This window comes from Prinia subflava, chromosome Z, assembly GCF_021018805.1.
Source record: "Prinia subflava isolate CZ2003 ecotype Zambia chromosome Z, Cam_Psub_1.2, whole genome shotgun sequence".
NCBI classification, from domain to species: domain Eukaryota; kingdom Metazoa; phylum Chordata; class Aves; order Passeriformes; family Cisticolidae; genus Prinia; species Prinia subflava.
This window is the reverse complement of record NC_086283.1, coordinates 82,251,464-82,277,689: the sequence shown is the minus strand read 5'-3', so window position 1 is coordinate 82,277,689 and position 26,226 is coordinate 82,251,464. Positions and strand designations below refer to the sequence as shown.

General features: G+C 52.2%; 2 protein-coding genes across 2 annotated transcripts; both read left to right on the top strand.

Annotated features, from left to right (window-relative positions):
* Nucleotides 1–634: 634 nt before the first annotated feature.
* On the top strand, nt 635–3,722 carry LOC134564244 (C-C motif chemokine 21-like). Its single transcript, XM_063422987.1, has 4 exons — nt 635–792; nt 1,306–1,426; nt 1,536–1,710; nt 2,026–3,722. Exons 1-3 carry the CDS (start codon nt 729–731, stop codon nt 1,693–1,695), a joined length of 345 nt encoding a protein of 114 aa, XP_063279057.1. The 5' UTR covers nt 635–728; the 3' UTR covers nt 1,696–1,710; nt 2,026–3,722.
* Nucleotides 3,723–9,490: 5,768 nt separating this feature from the next.
* CCL19 (C-C motif chemokine ligand 19) lies at nt 9,491–12,967 on the top strand. Its single transcript, XM_063422810.1, has 4 exons — nt 9,491–9,956; nt 11,058–11,181; nt 11,522–11,618; nt 12,115–12,967. Exons 1-4 carry the CDS (start codon nt 9,899–9,901, stop codon nt 12,133–12,135), a joined length of 300 nt encoding a protein of 99 aa, XP_063278880.1. The 5' UTR covers nt 9,491–9,898; the 3' UTR covers nt 12,136–12,967.
* The last annotated feature ends 13,259 nt before the right edge of the window (nt 12,968–26,226 follow it).

Sequence of the window (26,226 nt, the reverse complement as noted above, 5' to 3'; positions counted from 1 at the left end):
TTCACATTCTTGTCAGCACATTCCTTCTGGAATAGTCCTAGTCAAGGTCCCCACTCCCCCTCAGCTCCCCACAATTTGATATCAGCACCAAAATGTGGTGGACTGTGCTGTTTTCCCCATCCCCATTGCAGTCTGGCGCTCACACATCCCAGCCCTAGAGCTGTATTCAGCTCGGTTCAGCTGGGGTCACCCCCAAGACAGCCAGACCACGGGTTCAGGGGGAAGGTGGTGTGGGCTCACCCTGAGCCACTTCTCACCTATTATTTGTGAAGAAGAAAATCACAAAGTGAGGAGCAAAACAGGTTGACTCCTTGGTTTCTTTGAAGGCTTGGCCACCTTCCAGGATCCGTTTCATGGGAATAAGCACGCGACCCTCTGAGAGCAGGTAGTGGCAGGTTGTGAGACTGTGTAGGAAACTGGAGCTCACAAACTCATCTAGCTGTGAGGGGAGCTGTATCTCCAGCATGTCCCCCACCCGGCACTCCACGCTGTGATGGGCAGCTGGGAACAAGACAGGACGTGTCTGTAAAAGGGGGGCTTGCAGCTTACAGGAATCCCCCACCCTCTACTTCTGCATCATTCCGCCTTGGCTGGCTGGTGGGCTGCCTGCCAGGCTGTCCGAAAACGAAAGCAAGGAATCCAGGGATAAATAGGAGCAGCCTCAGCACGGGACAGCAGTGCGTGTTCTGCTCCCAAGCCTTGTCCTGCTCAGCGCCCGTGGCAGCACCATGGCTCTCCGCCCCTTCCTGCTGCTGCTGATGCTGGCTACCATCCTCATCAGCCAGGCTCAAGGTGAGGGGTGAGGAGCCCTCCTGCCTGCTCCTGCTGGGATGGGGCAGGGTGCACGGGTACTCAGCAGGGTCTGCACAGGGTGCTGGGAGGTGAGGGTGGTGTTTGGAGTGCAGTGGTGTGTGGGCTGTGTGTAGGGCTCTGTGTGTGTGCCTGTGGCATTGGCTTGAGTGCTTGCTTGGCTTGGGAGTGTATCTGTGTGCATGTAGCTGGTGGGGCAGCAGCACCCCAAGCTGAAAAGAAGAGGAGGAGAACAAGGTTCAGTCCCTTTTCAGGGAGCTCATCTCTGCCTCAGTTTCCCCTCCACCACTCTCGGATGTGGTGTCTTGTATTCCTGCGGCCAGATCTGGCCTGTAGCTGGGAGCTGGGGTTGAGAGTTTCCAACCCCATGTGCTGCCCAGGATCACCCCATGACACCAAGCAAGCCCTGTGCTGTCAGATGGCATTCCGTGCTGAAGGCACGGCATTCCTTACTCACTAACGATCCCAAATCCCACATCACCTCCTTGCTCACAGGCATTGGAAGCTCAGCCTCAGACTGCTGCCTGAAGCTCAGTCAGAAATCCATCCCCAAAGGCGTGGTGACATCCTACCGCCTCCAGGGACCCGAGTCGGGATGTTTGCTTCGTGCTGTCGTGTGAGTACTTTGTGGCAGCCAGGACCACTTGCAAGGGTTTGGCTTCAGACAAACCCTCCCCTGTCCTCTCGCTGCTCCCCACCAGAAAATCTTTCTGCTGCTCCCCCAGGTTCACCACCAAGAAGAACAGGAAAATCTGTGCCTCTCCCACGGACAGCGCTGTCCAGAAGATGATGAAGTACCTGGACAAGAAGGCCAAGAATGGCAAGAACAGGAAGATGGGGCATCCCGGGGGCAGACCCAAGAAACAGAGGCAGCAGCGGGTCTAAGTCAGGCCTGAAGAGGTAGGTGAGGGGGGTCAGTAGAGTGAGGGTGCTGCATCCTATTCTGGATTCTTCTGTGCGGGAAGGTGGGTGCTCAGCTCCTGGTGCAAAGTTTGGGAGAGCTGTCAGAGCCATGATTGGAACACAGGGACCCTTAGGGAGCAACTATCTCCTGGTCTGTGCTTTCCTTGAAACTATTTTTTTTCTGGAGCTGCTGGGATAAGGCAATGCTTGGGGATGAGCAGGGCAGGTCATGCAGGAGAATGGCCCCCAGCTGGGGTGGATGATCTTGCTGAGACCCTCTCTATCTGACCTCCTCTTCCTTGCCTTTGTTAGGACGGATGCCTTCCCACTGGTGACTGACCCACGGCCCGGCAATGGACATACGCAAACCACACACCCACCCACCCGCCAACCATGGGCGGGGATGGGGCAGGCTGGGGAGGATTCCCTCTGCCCCGCCACCTCTTTGTTGCTGCTATGCCTGACAAGAGATCCCCCAGCACTTACAGTGCCTGGGTGCTCTCAGCAAAGCAGGCACCCAGGTCGTCACTTGTCCCGCAGCCAAATAAGTGGGGACCTGGGCGTGGGAGCTGAGCCATGGCCTCTAGAGGGGACAGGCTTCCCACTGAAGGGGAGTTATTTAGCCTAGTAGGATGGATGCTTTTTCTATGACTTTTTTGGGGGGATATCATACACTTGTATTTATATTTGAAAACTGTGCTTTCATTCAGTCTTCCTGAAAGTCTTTCCTTCTGTCTTCCTTGTGCTTCACAAAGTAGCCTTTATGCTGCAGGCTAGATTTTCTGGAAAATTTCTCTTATTTTTCTACTAAATGGCTGCATTTTATTTTCCTCTCATCTCTTTGCTCCTTCTTGGCTTGCAAGGCTGTGGGGAGCTAGGCAGGTCCCAAGTCCTGTGGTCCTACTTGAGCTGCTTGTTGGGCGCTTCTTTGCAGAGCGATTAATAGCAGCTAAGATGGAGAGTTTTGGGGTAATAGTGGTAACAGGGTAGCTCTGTGTCTGGACTGTTCTAATCTTTCAAGTTTTATGGTGCACTGTTGCATTGTAGTTTGGATAAAGATAGCCACAATTTCCGCCCCCCTTTTTTTTAAATTTTCTTTTTTAGGTACATTTCCATGAAATCAGAACTAATTGTTCAATTTAGTGGAATTATACCCTTTTAGCTCCCCTGGCTACAAAATTGCAATCAAATCAGAACAAATTGTTCGGTTTAGTGGAATTTTACCCTTTTTTTTTTTTTACCCTGGCTTTGCTTGTGTCAGGAATTCAGACACTATTAAGACAAATGCTTAGTTTTCTAGGGGAAAAAAAAGTGCACCAGCAACTCCTTTATACTTATTTACCAAATCCGAAGAGCCCACATAGTGAAAAACACATGTGAGGCCATGAAGATGGAGGAATAGAAGATTTTGTAAAATTCATTGTAGACATCCTGCAGCCATTTGAGAGCAACTCTATCCCAAACATTTAGTGAGAGAAGTCACTAAGTAGAGGGCACCTTTAGGTGAGAATGCAAGTTGAGGTGGGACAGACCCCTGGGACAGGGTTGGGTGGAAAATGGCATCTCCCTGTGCTTGCAACCTGTTTTCCCTGGCATGCTGAGAAGCAGCAAATAAAACAGCTGTACTAGAGCATCACTGCTATCTGCTTGCAGAGATTTTGAATGTGGACTTTGGTCAGTAAAGGTCTATTAAGTCATATAAATGCAATAATAGGATTTGCAGAGCTTAACAGTATCAGTGCGCGCTGTGTGTTTGTTGGAGTAAAGCTTGTAGCTGAGTGTTTCTACCAAATACATATGTGGCTTGACTGCTTTATTAAGAGGGCATTTAGGTCTATCATTTTAAGGCTGTGTAAAGTAACTGTGAAGTCCAAGATAGCGGCCCTGAGCAAGGGACAGGCACTGAGCTGTCTCCTTGCTGCTGCCTCCTCCACATTGAACTTGTGGCTGTCTGCCAGACCGGCTTTTGGACAGGATGTTGGCAATAAAATGTATTCTTTATAACCAAATGCACTCGTTCCAGCTGTTGTGATGGGCTTTGGTGGGGTGGGAAGGGCTGGATGGTGGGGTGCTCTCCTGCCCCACTCACCATCACCCCCAGGTGCAGGCTTTTGCAGTGCTCCTGTGCGATGAACCCCAGGGGTGCTTGGGCTGGGACCTGCTGGCACAGGGGAGCAGTGCAAGTCCCCTCTCTTGTGGCTGTGTTGCCCAGCAAGGTGGAGATATCCTGGTTCTCATCTGCCCCTGTGAGTGGTTCTGAGGTGCCAGCGAACATAGGCAGCACACTGGTTTGGACACAGCACCTTCTGCCACGGCCAAGCCTCTCCGTCTAACTCCAACAACCCATCATGGATGTGCACTCCTTGTTCAAAGCAGGGGCTCCGTGCTCCTTGCTGCTTTGGGATGACAGCAATAAAACAGATTATTAATGAGGCTGTGCTCTGGTCTGGGCTTTGCTGGGAGCCTGGGTGATACCCACACACAAAGAGTCAGGTGGGTGTGCTGTAGGAGGGCTGAAGGCAGCCTTGTGTTTTATGGGACACACTGCATCCAGTGGCCCTGCCTCTGAACTGCTTGTGCTGACTGTGGTGTCAGGGGATTGTGAAACAGTTGCAAAAATTCCCTAAAAATGAGGTCCAGATGAATACATCTGCAACCACAAACAACTAAGCTTGAGAAGATGGCAGGAGGGAGCCAGGATGTGAAATGTGCTCTGGTGTCTCTGTGGCTGTGGAAGAAAACACCGCACAGGAGGGCTTTTTCCCTTTAAATGCAAGGAGGGCATTAGGCTAAAAACACATTAAAAGACGTGCCAGTAGTGGTGTTCTCATTTGCACTAAAATTTACCCAAAAAACAGGGTCTGGGAGCACACCGGAGTTTGTTCCATGCTCAAGAAGGCACATGTGAGCATGGGCACAGATGCACAAATGTAACCTCACATGTGCCTGTGCCTGAACATGCACAGGTGTTTGCACTCCTCTTCCAGATTTTTTGCCAAATGCTTCTTTCCAGGCAAACAAGGTGGCAGGGTTACTGGGAGCCTCTCGAGGCAAGTGTGAAACAGCTGATCACAGAGCTGCTACAGTGAGATGGCACCAGGGAAACACCTCTGAGGAGACTTCCTGTGAGAAGTGATGAGCCGCGACCTGCAGCACTCAGCGGGCACCAAAACTCCTTCTTCACAAAGGAGCTGAACCCATGGGCCCCAGCTGGGACAAGAGATGTGAAGAAGAAGGTCTAAGGCAGTGCAGCAGTGGAGCAGCAGAAAGGAATTTACACAGATGCACACCTGGGCAGGGCAAACTTGATGCTAAGAAAAGGCAGTGTTTAGGTATGTGCTGGGGTCTTAGGTGGGCAAGAGCTGTATGACAGCCCAGCTAGACAGAATCAGTCTGCAGGGAAGGAAGGAAACTTACAACAATGTCAAGCTGAGCAAAGAGTTAGGAAAGCTCAGCCACCCTGGAGCAGAAAGACTTCAGTGACAGCAGAGAGCAGCCGGGTGAGACGGAAAACAGAATGCAGCCAAGAAAGCCTTGAGCCCAGGCCAAACGATTAGCTCACATCATTAGCTGGTGCAGACGATGCTCCAGGGTTGTGCCAGCATCGTAGTGCTCTGGGCTGTGATGCCAGGTGGAGCTCCAGCAAGGCTCACCTGGACACAGGCACACCAGCTCTGTCCCTCCATCCCAGATCCTTGCCCAGCAGCAGAGGTGGGCTGTGCTGCAGCAGCCTTGTGGGGGCCAAGGGCTGCATTTGGGGCTGCACAGATATTCGAGGGGCTTTGGATTCCAAGCAAAGCTTCAAGGTGGTTTTTTTTGTGTTCTCTCCACCAACACTGCTCTCCTGAGGTCTGCTATGGTCTTGAGAGAAAAGAGGATGTGGGAAAGTGGTTGGTGGGCAACAGGGGCTGTCACTCTTCCTGCCCCAAGGTATTTCCCTGGCCATCCCCTGGCATTCATGTTGTCCTAGAGGGCACAGCCCAGAGCTTCCTCTCAACCCTTTTGTTGCCTATGTGTAACTCCCAAGCGTCCTCCTTCTCCCCCCTTCTGTTTTGCTGTCTGAAGACCCTTGGCTTTGGGAGTCTCATGCTGTTATTCTTCCTTCCATTTCCTCAGAACCCAAGGTCTCTCTGCTTGTCTCCCATCCTTGTGTCCCAATTGCAGATCTGCTCCTTGGCTGTGAAAAAGCACCAGCTCTACTCTGAGGATATTCTGTGTTGGGGCCAATGTGAGCCCTGCCCCAGAGCTGCAGCAAACCAAGAACTTCACAGTCTCCCCTGACCACTGTCAAAGAGCCAACAGAGCAGTGGAGAGCAGCCCCCAAGGGTTTGTTCAGTCCCATATGCTTGTAGATCTGTCCACAGGTGAACTGGGTGAGGCTGCACACTCACCAGAGAAGGCTGGAGAGAAGGTGTGAGAAGGCAGCATCCTTCTCTGCCAAGCCATGCAGGCGTGTCAAGGAAATTGCTGATTGGCTGCTTTTTGTAGAGGTGTTTGAGCTGTCCCCAGCCATCCCCTCTGAAATCCCTGGAGGGGTTGCAGAGAGAGCAGAATGATGGCAGGGAATCAGGGCGGGGGGCATCCCACCTGGCCACTGCCATCTCAATGTTACTTGCACGAAGCATCTGGCTGGGAAACTGGAGCCCAAAGGTGATGGTGAGGGACACGTGTGTTGCAGGGATCCTGGTGGATGGCTGCTTGCCTAGGAGTGTAGAGCAAGGTGGATCTACTGCTCATCATTTATGGTGACATCAACATCAGTGACACTGAACCAGTGAGTATTAGAGACAGAGCAGGAATTGGAACCTTTAGAATCTTTCTGAACTAGATCCACAGGTTCATCGCTGCTACTTCTGGGCAAAGGCGTGACTTGCTATTTTCCCCTCCTTGTCTCCATGTAAATCAGATTGGCTGTGTTCACTCAGCTACAGGAGATCCAGTGGGGCCCTGAGCCCCATAGGCTGCTGTGCCCTCAGTCCTTTGGCTACACCAGGGCTGGGAAAGTGATGGGAGCTGTGTGAGGCTGCCACGAGCTGCGTGTTGCAAGGGGAATTGGAGCAGCTGCAGTGCTTTCCCAGTATTTCCCAATGAAATGAATGCAGCCAGGCCAGATCCCACAACAGGGACTGGCTGTAGCTGGAATTCGCTGAAATTCCCCCTTTGCCCTTTCCAATTCTGTAGCTCAGAGGTGGAAGGAGACCACTACCAGACAGCCTGGGGAGCAGCTGTCCCGGTGACTCCTGTGGCTGAAAGGAAGGCAGCAGCATGGTCAGTGCTCTCTGAGGAGAGCCCAGGGATGAAGGTGATACCCTTATGGTCCATTTACATTTTGATAGGTTGGATTTCCCACAGGCATCATTAGTCCCTTCCGATTTCCAGTTTAACTAACAACTGCATTCTCGAGGTTTCTGCAGGAGTGAGTGCTTATGGATGCTTCATGCTGTATCCTGTGGTGTCCTCAGGGCTGCAGATCCAGCGCTCCTGAATTGCTCAGAAAGAGCCTTAAATGAGTCAGTTTGAACAATGCTCTTCTCTATCCCCACCAAATCCCCTGCCTGTTTGTGCCTCTGGGGACCCTGGACCCTGAAGAATCCCTTCTTTCCCATCTGCACCACCTCTTTTGGTCCCTGAGGCTCAGTCCTGCGAGGGGGATGGGTGGCCTTCTGAATACCACAGGGATGCACTTCAGAGATGACCACACTTTTTCTTAGAAATCTTATTGACCTCACTAGAGGGGGGAAACCCACTACATTCCCCTTTCATAATGCAAGTGGAAAGCCCCTTTCCTCACTCTGGTGTTCTTCCTGGGGAGCAGAGGCGTGTGAAGCTGCTGTGCTTTGACCCACTTGGCTCCCCGACAACTGTCATGAGGAAGAACAACCTCCCTTTCCTGCCCATGTTGTTGGCAAGGGCTGTGGGCAACTCCAGGGTGGGGGTCTCCTGCAGCCTGAGGTGGGTAAGAGGTTTAGTCCCAGATGGATATATTCCCAATTCAGCATGCTCCTTTTGGTGTAGAGCCAGTTAGGAGCCAGCAGCTGGTGGGAGAACCTTGTACCAGGGAAGTGATTGCTGGGGACAGCCCTGCTTGCCACGGCGTGAAGAACCCAGCAGTGCCTGGGGGGAGTCACAGCATGGGACACCCAGCACCCCTTGCCAGCCCTTGGTTGTGCTCCAAGGTCTGTCAAACACACTGAACATGCAAAGAGGTGAGGGTTTGTTGCTGAGCAGGTCCCTCGGCACCCCTTGCCAGTGGGTCAGAGCTCTGCTCTGGGGACCCACTCTTTGCAGAGAGCTCCACACTGTCAGACCGACCCCCAGCAAGGAGCTGGCTCTGGGTTGGGAGCAGTTCTGGCCACCAGCAGCCAGGAGCTGTCATCCTCCCTGCTGTGACATCTCTTTGGCAGTGTCCTGAGGAGATTAAGTAGAGACCAGGTTGCAGAACCAGCCTACATCTCCAAACCTGCAGGGAGCCTGGGGCTGATGACGGACACTAATCCTTCGCCACCTAAACTCACCTTCTGCTGGCTTGTGAGTGTCAGCAGGTGCTGACTGAAGTTAAGCTGGCACATCCTGTTTGTGCTACTCCTCCTGCCCACCAGCCCCCACCTGATCCCTTCTCCACAGCGCTGGCTTACTGGGGCACAGGAGCAGCCAGAGGCAATGCTCTCCTGATGGAAGAGATCACCCCACATATGAGGCTGGTGACAGTGCCAGTGCCATGCAGGGATGCAGCACCATGTCTGGTGACACGGCTCCTCTTGCTTCTTACCATGGAGTAGGGAAGGGGCAGAGCCTCTCCTACTGCTGAGAGGAGCAGAGGGACTCACTGAGGTCCCCGGGTCCCAGCTGTGTGTCTTGTACCCAGGTGCTTATTTGGCCGGATGGAAGGGGTCTGTACACTGCTCTCCACTGAGGTGCAAGGACAAGTCCAAAGCTTGAGCAAGGGAAAAGGTGAGGCATAGAGACTCTGCTCCAGCATTTGTTCACCCCTCATGAAAAATATTTTTCCTGTTGTTGGTGGGAATTTATCTGGGTGCATCTGATGCCTTCACATTTGTCTGTCCCTGGGCCCCTCAAAGGAGACCCCGACTCTGGCATCTCCAACTCCCTACAAGGCAGCTGCTGACAGCAGTGAGCCTTCCATCATTCTTTCCCTGGGCTGCACAACCCCAGTGCTCTCTGCTTCCCACAAGAGACAGAAGCAGCCTGGTTTAAGGGACATCACTGCAGGTGGCACTGGCACTGGCACAGTGGTGAGTCACCACACCAAGGAGAAACAACCCCCGTCCCTGTGCTCCTGTGAAGATTCAAAGCAGGAGCATTGGTCCTCACTCAGCAGTGCCCACGCAGCGGGTGAGCTGCTGGCACCCTGTGCTGTGCACACAGCCTCCGTGGGGGATTTCTGCTCTTGCATGGAGAAAACCTGTTTACAGGAAGCTCTGTAGCTGCCTTTGGCCAAGAACTCATTTTTTGGGACACCTGGAAATCAGGTTGTCTTCTGGTCCGTGAGATCTTGGCCCTGGAGCAGAGCATGCTGATTGGGCTCTCCTCTCTCTCTCTCCTCTCGGATGTGTCCCCATGCAGGCACTGGGGAGGGCAGGAGGAGAAAGCCAGGCTTCAGCAACCAGCCAGGGAGGCTCTGGGGGGCAGACAGACACCAGCCCAGTACCAACATATACCCCAAAAATGGGGTTGAGGCAAGTTCTTACCCCCCATAGGATCAGAGTGTTGACACTATGAGATATTTAATGTGAATGTTCCAGAGACGTCTCAGAGAAGAGACCGGGAAATGTGTGGGGTGAGAGCCCCCCAGGTGCCACCCCCGGGCCCTGGGGTGCTTTCACAAGGTAAAGGAACCCTTGAGCTGCCTGGTCCTGACCAGCAACACCTATGGCCTGAGTGCTGGCAGAGAGGGCAAGAGTATGTTTGGCTATGGGATCACAGAACAGCTGGCTGCAGGGAAAGCATCTGCTGGGATATTGGAGCTGCTCGAGATTAAAATCCAGCCTGTTGTAAGACTTTTTACAACCTCACAGCCTCTAAAAGAAAGTGAAAGCCATGGGCTGGAGCTATATAAGCAGTGGGGAGCAGCAGCAGCAGGGCACAGGGAAGCTGTGCAGAGCTCACCTCTCCTGCCTGGAGCTCCATCGCCTACAGCCCATCCTCTGCCAGACTCAGCAGCAAAATGCAGCAGCTGTATCTTCTCTGCCTCAGTCTCCTGTTGCAGGGACATATCCTGAATGGTAAGAGGGGACCTCTCAGTCTGGCTTTCCTATGGAAGTGAGAGGGTTCTGTTTCTTCTCTCTTGCATTTTCAGCAGTCTTTTAGATGGACATGTGGCTCCCACTCCATCACAGCCCTCCTGCATCCTCTTCTTGTAGCCTGTCCCACAGGGACTTTGTCCTACCCAAAGTCCAGACAGGAGCCTGCAGGATTCTGGGGCTGGTAAGGCGTGTTTGGGAAAGGCCATGGAGCAATCCTGCCTCCCAGTGCCCTAGCCCAGCTTGCACACATTGGGCTGGGGTTGTCCTTGTCCCATTCTCCCCAGTACACCGAGGGAACATTCCTGTCATCCCGCGGTGTAGGGCAGCCTGGAGACAAGTGGCAGGGCTTGGAGTCAGAGGGAAGGTGTTGTTAGGGCAGGGCTGGTGTTTGAGGGCTGTTGGTGTTAGATGTGGGGTTTGCACAGGTCACAGCTGTCTGGGTGGGTGACATCAGAACCTCTACCTGTGCTGGGGAGCTGGGGGGTCCAGACACCTTGTGATGTTGCACCACAGCTTGCTGCTGAGGGTACAGACGTCCGTGGGTGCTGCCAGCCTTGTCAGGTGTTAGCAGTGAATGCAGCATTTGCTGGGAGGGTGACTCTGGATCTCCTTCCCTGCAGAGAAGCACAGACAGCTATGTCCTTCAGCTGTCACATGAATGATCTGTGTGGGGTGGGCTGGTGGTGGGGTAGCTGCCAACCTGTGATTGCTTCAGTAAATAAAGCTGAAGTCATCCACAGCCCCTCGGAAATGTGTGTCTGTATTGCAGCACGCTGAAGCAGGGTAAATAAAGACCTCCATGTCCTGCCCTGCTAGCTCGGGTGCAGGAGTGACACAGTCATGCAGAAGGATTGCTTTCTGCATGTTTATTCTTCCCTATCTTCTTTGCTCTCTGTTGGAAGGAGGCAAAGGGCTCCCAGCACTGGGGTGTGAGTGCAGTAAAGCTGGTGCCTGTGTGCCCAGCAGGGCACTGCGTGACAGCATTCCTGCAGGAACCATCCTGCCACAGCCCCTTCACCCTCTGGGGAAGCTGGCAGAGATGCAGCTGACCTCAGCCGGCACGGTGTGTTCCTCCTCCAGTGCACGGTGGGAACAACGTCCTCGACTGCTGCCTGCGGACAAGCGAGACGCCCATCCCGCGGTGGATCGTGCAGGATTACCGCCTGCAGCTGGTACAGGACGGCTGTGACATCCCTGCTGCCGTGTAAGAGCCCAGGCAGGGATGGATGAGGGACAAGGCCTTGGGATGGCCAAGGGATGGACCTTGCACGGAGGCAGGGTTGAAGGCAGGGCAGGATGGAGGAGGGACATTGAGCTGGATTTGAGGCTGAAGGAATAGGGAGAACTGCAGAAGAGATCCTGGAGATCCAGAGGCTCAGTGGGAGTGGGAGAAGCTGAGAGGGGAGAGCATGGGACAAAAGCCAGGGAAGAAAGTCATCTACAGTCATAGATAGGAGAGGGCAGCGAGGTAGGGAGCAGGTGAGAGCAGACACCACGGGGTGTCTGCTCACTACATCTTGTGTTTTCTCTCATGGGCCTGGCAGATTCATCACCACAAAGGGCAAGCGCCTCTGTGCACCCCTCCATTCCCCATGGGTGATTCGTCTCCAAGAGAGGCTGAATGCCAGCTCTGTCAAGAGGGTAAGAACCATCCCTGTTCTCAGCCAGGCAAGAGATCAGCCTAGGGGGTGGGTTTATCCTGTGCCAAACAGGCTTTTCCTATTGTGGCTGGGCTGCTGGGAAGAGCAGGGGCATGCTCTGCTGAGGAATGGATAATTTGTCTTGGTCTCCATCCCTCCTGCCTCCAACTGGGACCAGTCTGCCTCCTTGGCAGCCCCTCTTCCATCCCAAATAAATTCAGCCCTGGGACTTTTGTCTTCCCAGTGTCACTCTTTTCTGAGCCTGGTGTGTGCCATGGCAAATGACACTGGGAGCAAAATCCCTCCTCACTTCTGCCCCGCAAGCTTGGAGTCTGCTGCTTGTGCATCTTCAAGGAGAGGGCTTAGATGAGTTTGGTGGGTTCTTTACAAGCCCTGACAGGTCCATCACTGTGGCTTGTCTGGCAGAGGAAGGGACCCTGGGGAAGCTCATACCCCAAGGAACACACTAATACCAGTTGGGTTTTTCACTTCTACAGGGCAAACCCCAGGGCAAGTAGGTCCTGAAGAAGCCATGGCTGGTCCCAATAGCTGGAGGGGACCACCTCCCATCTGTGAATTTGATGCTAGTGAAGCCAGCCTGCTTCCACCTCCAGCCTCAGGGCTGACCCTCCTTGAGACTCATGCCAGCGTATGGGGCTGGGCAGAGCCCTGTCTGTTCTGTCTCTTTCCCTCTGCCTCCAATGTGACCCGGCAGGCTGTCAGGCTGAGCCAGGGGCTGCTGGACTCCATCACCTTTGCAGCCTGGAAGCTGTTTGATAGACTGATTTGCGAGGTGAGCTGGGGAGCCTCAGACTTCCCATCAGCACAGCAGCTGTGACCTCCACCTCTAGTCCCATCTCTTTGGTTTCCACTGTTAGCCCCAACCTAGAGTTCTTCTATGTCCCTGGGAAGGGCTGCAAGCATAGAACAGTGTGGGGATGGAGGGGAGTGATGGAGATGTTCCACAGTGGCCATACATTGTGCTGATCCTTGCCAAGCACAACCCAGATGCCCTCAGAAAATGTGTGGCTGAAGTGGTTCCACTCTCACTCCTGATTTCCCTTCACCATTTCCCACCTGCCCTTCTTTGCAAGAGTAGAAACACAGCCACAAGTGCAGAGCAGGCAGAGATGTGGCTCCTAGCCCCTGCTCTCCTCTGGGACATTGCACCCTTTCTCAGTCCCCCAGCCTGACACCACTGTCCAGCCCTGCGCCGTGCCCACGCCTGGAGCTCATGCTGCTCTCAGGTTATTTGCTGCTAGATCTGTTCATTGCAACAATTCCATGTGTATGCCTCTTCCTTACTTTCTTTTGTTTTATTATGCTGGGGTTTTGTTAAATAAAAAGAAAGGCCAGCAGGTAGTTGTCATGCCTCATGTTTGAGCCTGAAAGCCAGCGTGGAGTGTGTGGTGAGCAGACAGCTCTGCCTACTGTGCTGCAGTGGCAAGGGGGCTGTGCTGGGGTGTGGGGAGAAGGAAGGAGGGTTCCTAGGGATGAAGGACACAGCAGCTGGGCTGCAGGTCTCACCTGGGAGTCTCTCAGCAAGGTGGCAAAACAGGCGCCCTGCTCTGCACTGCTCAGCCAGGCTGCAGGAGCGGGTCCCTGTGGGAAGGTGTGCAGGGATGGGGTGGAAGGGAGCATGCCACCATTGCACCATCCAGCCCCAAACGCTTCAATTCTGCAAGTGCAGATGCTGGGTTCCACAGGAGTGGAACCAGCTTCCACAGGAGCAGGGGACATGGAAGAAGCGCTGCAGGAATGGGAGGTTTGTCCTTGCAGTAAAGGGAAACTGAGGTGCAGTGTGGTTGATTACTCTGGCAGGTCAGTACTTGCTGGCAGCTGGGGTGCAGGTGAATAGAAAGATAAACTTCATTATGTCCCCTTTTGTCCAGGCCATTTGAACACAGCTTTTCTGTCCAGCTGAAGCATTTGTGTGTCCAACAGGCAGGCACCATCCTCTCCACCCAAGCACTGCTGTGTGACTGTCTGCATCATTAAATTAGTCAGATTTGGTGATAGTCAGCATGCCTGGGCACAGGTTGGGATTGAAATGGCCCAGGACTATTCCTGAAAGCAAGGGGAACATGGCCACCAGCCCTCAGGGGATGGCATCCATGGTGGTGCAGTGGCAGGGCTGTTCAAGCCCAGGTGCCTGATGGCTTTTTGCTGACACCTCTTGAATGCAAGCTTAATCCTGTCCCTTCTTTTCCCCTGGTCACCTGGCTCACTCAGTTGGTGGCTTGTTTCCCTTTCAGGTGTTCTCCCCTCTGGGGTCCTCATCCCTGGTATCTGCACAAGCAATGCCTCGGGCTCGGATGTCTCTGAGTGTGATTCCCACAGAGCACCAGCTCTGTCCCAGATCATTAACTCTAGTGACAGCCCCAGGAATTCAATCCTGAGCAGAAGGAAGGGAAGGAAGGCTGGTATGGGAAGAGAGGCCAAGACAAACAGTGTGAGTGGGAAATGAGGATAATTGGCGCTGGCTTGGACAGAAGCCTTCCTGCTGCTCGCTCAGTGACCTGTGAGGGGGCGTGACGGGGAGGAGGAGGATGCTTGGCATAGATCTTCTCTAAGGCTGAGCTGCTGCAGCTGGAGCAGGTCCCTGTGAAGGGCAGGGACTGCCAGAGGGGCTTAGCCTTGGGTGGATCAGACTCATCCTTGGCTGCAGGCTACCATGACAAGGAGAACAGTGTCCTGGACATGGAAAATGAGGGAGAAGGGGCTTGCACTAATCTCTTGGATGTTGGAAGCAGGTTAATCCATTTCCATAAGAATTTCAGGGATGTCTTAGCCAACCAGCTCGTAAGAGCATGGTTGCAAAGCCCAGGGTTCCTATCTCTCCTGGGAGCAGTAGATGTGTTCTCCTCAGAGCAATGCAGCTGCACACCAGAGATCCCTGCTAGGTCCTTGCCTGCCATGGTTCTCGAGTGGATGGTGATCCAGATCCCAGCTCTGGCAGCAGGCTGCTCTTACCTCCCACAGGGGAGGACAAGAAGAGATACTGTCCTGCACCAGGTATGTGGTCCTGGCTCCTGTCCCTCCTCCAGCCCTGCAGCAGCCTCTCCCCCAACCACCAGAGCCCAGCTCCTCTTGGAAATCTGTCAAAAACCAGACTGGTTCAGTGCTTAATAAACTAGGGAGTAAGTTTCTCTGATTTAAAATGTCAACGATCTTTTTAGAAGGAAGCAGCCACTTTCCTCAGGGAAAGCAGCTAGCCACTACCATGTCAAAATCCTCAGTTTCCAGCCCAAGGTAGTTTCAGTTAAAAAGCCCTCCTGCTTTTCTCTCCCCAGATATGTTTTTCTTACTCTTTTCCTACCCTCACTGCATCCTCAGGGGTGGGTGGTACAGGACCATAATCCACTGCAGTGTGATGTAGACATACCCTCAGTAGCTCAGGAATTAGGTGCAGGGATCACTTAGGCTCTGGAGTATTGATTGTATCACCTGTAGCCCTTTATTCAAACCTGGGGACCTGTATTTCACATATTGTGGAGTAACAAGATGCTATAACTACAAAGCCTCCACAAGGAGCTGGCAAAACAGTCACTCTCTCGGTGGCTGTGCACAAGGCAGGAGAGAAACGACAAGGCTGTATCTATGCAAGCAAACTGAGCAGGCATCGGGTTGCTCCCTGGCTGCCAGCACTCGCAGCTGGGATCATGAGAGCACTCGTGTGTCTGCCTGGCATGGTGAAAGCAGTCTTGGATTCTGCCCAGGCTGAGTTCAAGGGGCACCAGACACAGCAGGCACAATCTGCTGTGGTCTCAAGGTCTGACCTGGCACAGACATACTGAGCTGGAAGTAGGATTGAAGGTTCCATTGGAAATACACCCATCTGCTTCTCTGCAAGCAAGGCACCAAAGGAAATGCAATGTTGGTCTCCTTTGGTGCCATAATACCTTTTCAGTAAGGGTATTTACTGGAACTGGTTTTGTCCCCCATCTCCAAAGAGATGGTAGACTGGGGCTTTTTCTGTCACAAGCATCCCCCATGTGCTGCACATGCTGCTCCTGGGAAGCAGCCGACTGGGAAGGAGCCGACTGCATCTTTCCCACACGGACTTGCAGGCAAGGTGAGCAACACCACAGGGGCTAAAAGCTGTTTCCCACCCCACAACCTTCATGCAGCTTCTTCATGTGACTCCCTAGTGCCAAGAGTCAACAGGAATTGTGGACATGCCCTGGGCACATTTGCCAGTGCATGGGCCAGTTTTTCCCCACTCTGGTGGTCTCCACCCCATGGTGCCAAGGCAAGGGGCTGCTCTTCCTTGGCACAAATGCCAGATCCAGCTGGCAGGGGCTCAGGGACTTGTCTGGGTTTATGTGAAGAGATGGGACATGTGGATGGTTGGGTAGGGTGAGAAGCCAGGGTGGAAAAGCCCCTTTAGTTTTGTTCCATTGTTTGCTCGTGCCTAAACAACATATATGCATGATGGAGAGGATCCAGACCTGGCATCTCTCATCCTCAGGCCCCTGCTTGCTCCCCCCTCATTTCCAGCATATCATCACCACTGCTGCTTGTCTAGACACTCTCTGCTGAGATTTGTCCTGTGGGAAGATGCCAGCACTCTTAGCCAGGCTGTATGTTTCCAGGAAGGAGCTGGTGCCATTCCTGCCCTGCTCCTCCTGCATCTGAACTCTCCCTGGTGGCATTGCCCAGCCTGCACCTCCATGGTCTGATCCCCAGGACTGGAGCATGGGACTAGGGTGTTTTTCCTGCCCTGAGCTCCTGGAGTCAAATTGAGCGCAGAAACTGCCTTATATGGAGACCCTTGTGCCTAGACAGGACTTGACTCAGCTTTGTGTTTCTAGAAGTAGCAGGAACTACAGCTCATTGTACTGGGGGCTGAACCATGAGCCAGGCACAGCCCTGCCTAGGTCCCAGGGCTCCCTTTAGAAAGGGAGGGGGGACCCATCTCTCTGCCCTCAGTTACACATGGTCTCTCTGTGCACAGAAGCACTAAAAACTGGAGATAAAAACAACACCAGGAGGGCAGTCAAAGAGAAGACTCAACCTGCTGAGAAGAACACTCTGGAAAGTACCTGTTACCCATCCCTCCTGAATAAGCAGTAGGCTGCGACAGGAGGCTTAATGCCATTTCCATGGTCTTCCTCACCTCTCCCTCCTGTTTTCATGCTTAGCTGTGCCTCTAGGTTTTTTCTAATCTCCATGATGTTTTCTGCCCTCCCAACAGAAGGCTGGGGGAAGCCTATCCTCCCTTCTTTTCTCAATTGCTCTACAACCACAGCAAAATGGTCTGGATACAGGGCAAAAGAGAACTGTTTCTGCCAGAGACTGAGGTGAGGGGTCACCGCCAACTCAGACTGCAGGGATGGGGCTTGGAGGAGGCTAGCAAACACCTGGTTAGCTCCGTTTGGGATGAAAGGGACAGCCATGGGGCAAGCAAAGACAAGAAGATTTTAGACCTTCTTGAGAATCTGTGAAATTGGTGTGCAGCCTGCGGCTGCCTGGGATGCATTATACCCATAAGCATGAGAAATCTTTCCTTGTCCATGGTGAAAAGGGAAAGCCAGGAGATTGCTGGTAACAAGGCAGACCCAGGGGCTCTTCCTGGAACCTTTCTTTAGATCTAACAAACTCAAACCTCTAATCCTGGTGTCTCACTCTGTCTGCTTGGCCCTGTGCTGCCCAGTTTCTGCCCAGTTTCCTTGGATCCATCTGCCCTAGATATATTTTACTGGCGTGGTGACTATTCTGTGCCTGTCCAGAGGATTTGGCAGCCGTGCTGAGTCAATGCAGATTTGCAAGGTGTGGTGTTTCACAAGCTTCCTGGCTTGGGAGGTTCACCCGCTGCAGCCTTTAGTTGTTCCTCGCTCCAAACATATCTCGTTCTTCCCCACTTTCTCACAGAAAGCAACATTTTCTTTCTTGCAGATGTTATGGCTGGGAAAGCCCCTCCTCTGCTGGGATGTGCACAGTCTGTCCTCACACTGCAAACCCACAACTCTGTTTACATGGACACTCCTTAATCCTGTTTAAATTATCAAGCTGTGACTTTCTGCTCTCTGTGGGAGGGACAATGCTCCAGAAATGTGAGCTGCTGAGGTGGTCTTTGGCAAATAAATCAAGTGCTTTTCTTGAAAGTACCTGCAAGTGTAGTTTCCCCCCTTTCTATTTAGCTGACACAGCTTTTGGAAAGGCATCAGTCAGCATTTACGGTGATGGATGACAGCAAAGAACAAAAGGAGAAGTGTCCCGGATACGCTACAGCTACGGATTCAGCCTCTTCTCACAGTGCTTGGTTTCATTTCCCAGCCACTGCTTTGTCCTCTGACCCTGCCGAGGACAGCTACCCCAGGGAATTCCCAGTTTCAGAGCCAACAGGGCTGTGTGTTTCACTGCTTGCCTGGGGTGAAAGCAGGGCTGATATCTGCTGGAAGAAACCTGGCTGTTTCTGAAGGCTGTGTCTGCACTGTGCAGTGGCTCTTTGCTGAGCCCATGAGATTCAGCTGGCTTCAGGAGGGCAGCAGGTCCTGGAGATGCTGTCATTCAGCTCAGCCCTTCTCACTCTGGGTAGGCAGGCTCTGTCCTGTTTGCACTGCTTTGCCCTCCATCCCAGTACAGACACTTGGAGCAGCAGATATTTTGCAGCTTGACAGAGGGTGGTAGGAAGGATGCTCTCTCTCCCTTGATCTGGTTTCCAGCTAAACTACTCACTAGCCCTGCTGCCAGCAAATCCAGCACAGGTGGTTTGTTGCAGAAAATAGCATCTCCTGGCATGCCTGTGTGCTGTAGAGCTGGTGTTTAAAACTTAGTTGCAGACTGAAGTAAAAAATCACCACAAAGAGCCATTTGTGAGTCAGCCTCACATCAGGAGGCGCTCAGGTCTCCAGCCCAACTTGGCGGCTGGTGCAGTGCTAATGGGACAATTGGGGGTTGTGTTTGGATGAGGAAAAAGGGGTACATGTCCTGCAGCTTTCTGTCACTGCATTCGGGTGCTGTCCCCTTCCCTTTCAGCAGGGGTGGCTGCTTGATTTGTCTCTGAGATTTCTTTAGTTAGGATTCTGGACATAGCTCATGAAGTGGTCTTGTAGTGCATGAATCATAAAAATCAGTCTCACTGGGAGGGGTGGTCCCAGATGGGACAACTGGACTCTGGAAAGGTGCACCCACTTGGGAGGGTTGTGAAGGACAGTGGTGAGTTTGATCAGAGGTGTGAATGATGTGGCCTCAAACAACAGGCTGAAGGAACTTGATTTAATCTTGCTGTCAGGAATGGATGACATGGTCTCCAAGTGCACAGAGGGATATAGTGAAGAGAAAGTGAAAAGAAGTACTGAGTTTAATTCTGATAAGTCAAGAAACAATAAGGGTCAGACCTTTGGGGGAAATTCCATTTCTCAGGAAGAAGCAGATGAAGAAATGCTGCATGTCCACTGCCAGAAACTTTTACAGAGAGACCAGAGCTTGTCAGAAAGCCGGAAGTAGTGCTGGCTCTGGCTCAGCACAGGATGGGTTAGACAACCCCAGGCAGTCCTTCCTGATACATTTTCCACCCCCATACAGTCCTACCAGGTTCCTAGTGGGTGAGATGGACTTTCTCTGCCTTATGCTATACTTCTGAGGGCTACATGAAATCTTTCACTTCCTGTGACCTTGGGAATCTCTCTAAAAGGTGCAGAATGGAGGATGGAGTTACACTCTGAAGCCCCCATTTACTTGTTGGGTGCTTGACGTGAGGCTGCCTGTGATCACAAGAGAAACCCATGCTCCTGGATGCAAGTGCAGGTGGTGACCTAGTGCCAAAATGATGAAGATGCCTTGGGAGTATGGGGAGAGCTTTCCATGCCAGACTGAAAGAAACAGCTCTTTTGTGTCTTCCGTCAGAAGTACCTTTGAAGTGGAGCAGAATGTGTGGTGCTAATAGTAGAGCGTGAACCACCAGCAGTGAAAACCAGCATTCTTGTTGTCACCATCTGGGCCACATGCTAGTGTGCTCCTGATGAGGGCCTTGGCAGGCTTGGCTTGGTTTCACCAGCATAATTTGAGTTTGGGCTTGAGGAAAAAAAGAAAGCAGCCCAAAGAGATAACAGAAATTAGCTCTTCAGGGTGAACGTGAAGCCAAGGAGTTTAGCATCAAGCGCCTTTTGAAAGCAGCTGTGCAGCCTTGCTCAGGGATAAATAAAGGCTGGTTTGAAGCTGGAGAGCTAGCTGGCAGCACACACTGTTCCCATCTTGCCAAGCCCTTCCCAGACCACCTGTCCTCGGAGGGCTGGGTTCCCTGCAGAGCGCTCATGCTGCTGCACGCTCTGGTGGAGTGGATGGGTGTATCATCAGCATCCTGATGCTCAGCCCGGGCTTGGAGCGAGGGCACAGCTCAGGCTCATCTTGAGGGGGAAGCCCTTGCAGGGTCCTTTTTTTCTCTGGAGAGCTCAGAGAGATGGAGACCATTCCACTTTCTGGTGTATCCTCACCCTTGTGATGTTTCCAAGATTTGGAGTGAGAGGCAGCTGTGAAAGTTTGGCTGGCACGAGATGTGCACTGCCTAGCCCCCAGGGCAGTGCCAAGCAGAGGCCATGGTTTTGGGTTGGTGCAATGTCTGAAGCACTGGAGTCAAGGGAGTTCTAATCAAAACAGGCCTTCAAGTGTCTGTGCTCAGTGCTCTAGCAGAATAAAGAAGGATTCAAGCAAAAAAACATCTGGAACAAGATCAGAAGCCAGACACTCTCCTAAACAAAGGAGATGCATGGCCTTGGAGGAGAAAACAGTCATGTAAATAGAGACGGAGGGGGCCAACAGAAGGTTGGGTTTCTTTGGATCTCATTTGTCTTCCTTGTGCTGCAGCTGTCTAAAGTAAATGCTGGGGGGCTGTGGTGTGCTGGAACATGCTGGGGCCATTCATCATGGGCTGTGCTGGCAGCTGGGGCAAGTCCATGATGAGCAGAACGGTCCAGTTTTCCAGAGGGCTCTGCCTCACTTGCACCACTAGTTTTGAGGCTGCAGCCTTTCTTGTGCTGCATGCAGGCAAAGGTAGGGAGAGAACAACTTCTTTCAACAGGGCATTCACCCCTGTGAATGTGACCCTGAGGTGCTTTTTCACAAGGACTCTGGGTCATTGCCCTCTCTGTTTCCAGAACTCCTTCAGTGTACTCTGGGAAGGAATTCCTCCTGGTCCAGATCTTGCCCCTCATTGACTGTGTCTGGTTGTACTTGCACAAAAACCTCCTGGGTCAGTACTTTCCAGTCTGAACAGCCTCATTCTGCTCAGCATTTCTCCTTCCTGTCTGCTCTCCTGTTCTGGACAGCGTGTATGGACATGGAGGGCAGCTAGTTCTGCAGGGATTTGATACAGAGCAGCTACAATGGGATTTCTTTGACAGGCAAGAGATCAAATCTTGGCACAGCTCTGTTGTGAAGAGAGTCTGCAGCTCCATGCCATACTTTCATGGGCCATCAGGGATAGCACAGAGCTGAACATCAAAATTCCAAAGTGAGACCTTTCCTCAGCTGCTTGCAAAGGTAGCTGGAGAAGGCCGCAGTGTCTGGGATTTTGAGGGCTTCCCTGTGGAGCAAAGGGGCTGTACTGTTCCAGAACAGCGTCATCCTTCCCAGTTTTCCTGTGGGATAACCCTGTCCAAGGATTTCCAGGCAGAGGCTTATCAGGAACAGGAAAAAGCCATCAAAGAAAGTCAAGCTAAAGTCTTCTGGGACAGAATTGCCAAGAGTGCACAGGGGGAGCTAGGGAAGTCTCTAGCATGTAAGATGTACTAGGCTGGTATTCCTGAAGGGGCACAGTAGCAAGGAGTGGGAAGTCCCTGGCTGGCTCTTCTGTGCCTGATAAGGCAGACTGGCTCCATGCCCTGCTAAGGAAGGACTTTCTTGTGCATCCTCTCTTACTGGAAACAGAGGGGAGAGTCATCAAGATAACAGTCAGAAGGATGGGAAAAGAAAATGCGTCCCACTCCAAGCACAGCCATTGCATTAGCCAGACTCCTAAACTGTTGGAAAGGAACTATCAGAAACTGGGCAGCATGGAAAGCTACTGAGCCCCTGAGCTCCTCTCCCTTCTCATAAAGCTACCCCTGCAGCATTAGTAGTGCACTGATGCCCTGGAGACCTTAAAGGACTTTTAAAGCCTCCTTCTTCTTCAGGGAGGCTGACCCAGGACCCCTGGTCAAATTTGGTTAGAAACTTCCTCTGCACAGCCCACTACAGCATTGCCAGGGTCAGCCCAAAGGCACTGTTCCATGTGCATCCCTGAAATGCTCAGGTCAAAGTTTAAAAACAACAGCAGTGTTCTTTTCACACTCTGTTGATAATCCATTGAACTCTCAGCACAGGGTGCTGGTGGGGCACAGCCAGGGGCTGGACAAACCCACCACAGGTAGGTGCATGTGGTTCCCACACAAGCTACACCTGGGGAAGCTCCTGCACTGGTGACTCCTGAGTGCTGGTAGAGAAAGATGGCTCTGGATTCCTCTCTGTCTGCTGATTTCTCTTATGTACCTAGTAGTGGTCTCAGCTGAAGAGAGAGATGGAATGAGAGAGCCTCTGACCCAGCACTGCTGCTCTTGGGCTGCTTCCTTCACCCTTTGCATTGTGAAATTTCACATGATGCCTTTCACATCCTTTTATTCTTACAAGAGGTATATACTGCCACTTTTCTGAATGATCAAAGAGGCTCATTAACCTGTTCTCACCTTCCTTGTTGATGTCCTCTGATGAACCCCACAGGGTACTGGGGCAGCTGCTCTTTCCAGGCATCCTGCTTGCTGAGGCCCCCCTCACCCTACAGGGGGCTGGGATAAGGGGTACCAGCAGAGGTTCTTCTCTGTCCTTCAGCCCCAAGAGATCTTTACCTACCCAGCATTTCTCACATCCTGAGGAAGTGGCTGCAGACAGAGGAGCTGTGAGTGCTGCCTGGGAGGGATTGTGCTGGTACTTTGACCTCCTGTGCTACGGGAACAAGAGCTCTCCTGGCTCTCTGCCCTGCTCTAGCAAAGCTTAACCCAATGTCCCTGACTCCCTGAAAACTCCCGACCAGCAGAAAAAGGCAGCCACCCACTGGGAAGAAGGAAGGCACCACCGGGTCTCTTCTTGTCTTTGTTCAGGCAGGCAAAGTCCAAGGCTAGCTGTCACACAGAGCTCTTCCAGGCTGTGGGTGTGTGGCAGCACATCCTGGAGACCTACAGAAACCAGCAGCAGAGATAAAAAAGCTGGAGAGAACTTTGCCTGAGGGCATCCAGGGGCGATACAGGGCTCAGGACATAATACATGAGGTTGGGCTGGTTTTATGTGAACTCACAAGTGCTACCAAAGGGTACCTCCAGTTCCTTGCAGTAGAGAAACAGCAGCCCAGACCACATCTGTGCTGACTACTGACTGAAAAATGCTGGTGGGTTACTCCAACACATTTGAAGTATTTTGTGGTTTGGTTTCTGTTTGTGGGTTTCATTCATTTTTTTGGTTGGTTGGTTTGGTTCCTTTTATTTAAAAAGAGAGTGATTTCTGTGGACAGGAGTGCTTGGGGTGAACATAACAGGACTCAAATATAGGCACAAAGTAAGAGGCTGCTCTGACAGATGCCTACCCTTCCTCTAAATTTCTTGCAGCTGCTGTTTCTGCATCCCAAACACCATTTCTGAAGGGACAAGAAGGTTGGTGGTCATGCTGTGGGAAGTTGCCCCTTGTCATCAGCATGCCCCAAGGTGGAGGAGCAGACCTAGCAGAAGAGATTGCTCCCTCCCTATGTTGGAGAGCTTATCAGAGAGATGTAGCTGCAGCACTGAACCCAGGGGCACCTGGGCTGTGGGAGAACAACACTGCTGAGCTCTGCTCCACAGTGACAGTAGGCTCATTCTTTAACTGTAGCCCTGCCACGGCCTCTGTACATCACTCAGTGTCCTCCTCCTTCCCTGTGTACAGGAGTGGCAGATAACTCTTCCATTAATTGTGTGCCTGGTCTGTTCAGATAGGATTGTGAGGGCTTTGGGGTCTGGTGCAGGTCTGAGTCTCTGGACAGCGCCTGTAAGAGCAGCAGTTCCTTGACAGAGGCACACATGGCTGGCACATCCTGCTCTTGAGTGCTGATGCTCCTTTTGCTGTGTAGGAACTGAAGCCACAGTACAGAGTGCTGGCATGGGCCATGGGAAATGCTTCAGCATTCTCTTCACCTCCCTACTGTCCTAATATCACAGGAGGACACTATTACAATCCTCAAGGCCAGGAGAGTGCTGCTTTGGTTATGTAAGGGTTGTCTTTGCTGGAGACGCCATCTCAAGGAGTTTGTGATGTGCTGGGATATGGGTCCCCAAGCCTTTCCCCCCATAGCTCCCTTCTCATACAAACACAGAGCAAGGAGAAGGCATCTGCCAAACTCCCACCAGCACCAGCAGTGGCTGCAGGCAGGCAGTGGGAGGTGGGCACAGGTGACAGCCACAGATGCCCATGGCTTATGGTGAAAGAGCTTGCACAGGACACAGTGAGCACGGGAGGAAGCCAAAATCTCCATCCTGCTGGGTCTCTGCTACTCTTTTCCAATGTTCCCACACTGGTACGTGTAAGCTAGTGTCAGTTCAGAGCTGACATCACATCAGAGCCCCAGACACATTCCATACTGCCATTTGCTGGGTTTATCCCTTCTGGCATCCTCCTGGTGTACTTAGATGGTGTCACAAGGCTGAGCATGGCCCCCTGAACCTGCGTGAGGACACTGAAAGCCACCAGGTCTGCAGCCAGGCATGGGGTAAGCCTGCTCAGCCTGCCCCAGGTGCATGCCAGTGAATACTTCCCAGCTAATCAAGGATGTTTTCTAGAGAGCTCCCAGCCATGCACAGGTGATGTCTCACCCCAGTGTCATTTACCTCTGCAGTGAAATAAGCTGCTGATTACACAGCAGTAGATTAAAGGGCTTTCAATATCTTTATTGGGTACAAGATACAAAAACTCAGCCTAGTAACTGTCTCCAAAGAAAAAAGAAGAGAAGGTAAATCTAAATGATAAAGGAAGGACTTGGCACCTTATCCTCCTTTTTAGAGTCTGCTCAGGTTTACAGATTACACAGCCCTGTGTACATTTCAGTAAATACAGTGCTACAATGAAGGTTCATTTCCTTGCAGAGACACTCGCAAGCTCCACACCTTGGTCTTATCCTCTCTCTTTTTGCACTGCCAATGGTAATTTGTCCTTTGCTGGTGATGGATTGTGTGGCTTGGAGAGGTACTTTGTCACTCCTGGCCCCAGCCATGAGCAGAGAAGCAGTGTGGAGTTGTGTTGTGTCCTTGCCGTTCTTGGCAAAGATGAGGAGCACAGGAGAGATATGAAACATCAACAGCCTAGATCCCAGAGATAAGAAGAGGCTGGGCTTCCCTTGGTGTGACAGGAGCAAGATCCCACAGATGGGTGGGCAGCACCCCCTTCTTGCACCTCGTGAGGTTTCAGCTGCTGCCCATCACCCTGACAACCAGTGTCCTTGTCTTTTTTTGGGATTTTCTTACTTTCTAGATCTGAGCTGTGCTTTGAGAAAGGGTACCAGATTGATTATACCAAAAGAATCACAGTACCAGTCACCATGGGCTGTGCTGGAGCCTGTGCAAAGGGAACCTGGGCTTCCCTTTGCAGCTGATGTTCCAGCAAAGATGACAGATCCTTTCTGGTTCTTATCTTTGAAGTGACTGCCTTCCTCAAGAAATGAAAGCATGACCTTTCCGGCATCAATATATTTCCTCTGGTCTCCAAGGTCCCAGTTCTAACACTTTTATAGGTTTCCAGCCCTGCAGAGCAAGAAGCACTGTAGAGGTGAAGCAGGTCTGTAGATCACCTGTCAGGTCTTCACCTCAGGCCTCACACTAGGAACTGCTGCTTTTAAAGGATTGTGATGCAAAAAGGAAAAGAGGTTATTTTCTGCAGAACTGGGCCCTGGAGCAGAGCCAAACTCCTATGATTATGTAATAAGTAAACAGCAAAAATCCCGCAGGAAGGGGAGGCCACTAACCCGCTGCAGGATCTGAGCCACCAACAGCGCTGACTTCTTCCTCTTTCCTCCAACTAAGGCTACTGTTTCTGCTGGGTTCCTCTCCTGCTGGGAAACAGCAGGTTGCCCTCCCCGCAATGGTAGCACACAAATTGTACTGTGCTTCCTTCCATCTGCCCTTCCAGTGGGCCCCTGAATGCAGCATTTCTCTCTAGCCAGGCCACAGGCAGTAGTCTGACCTTCTTGACTGTCCCAGTGCCCCTGAAGACAGAGGGATGCCCACTGCAAGGCATCAGGGCTGCACAGGTGACAGCAGCTGAAGCAAATGTCCCATTGTGCTGGAACACTCTGAGCGTCATTTCCGGCAGGTTGTGGCCCAGGTCAGCCAGCCTAACCCCAAAGGCAGGCAACACTCCCTACCAGAAAGTAGTCCTTGGCAGAGCTGATTTCTTACTGCAAATGTAGCTGGAGCATCCTTGCACCTCTCTGTGCAGGCCTGAGTGTTGGTTTCTGCACGATGCTTCTGCTGGGGCTCTCGGAGTGCCATGGTGGGTTGCTGTCTTTACCCTGCCTCATGGGTCTGGAGAGGCTCATCCCACAGCTCTGCACACAGCAAAAGCATTTCTCCAGCTCCTTTGCTACCTTGCCTGCTCATGCCTCTCACCCATTACCT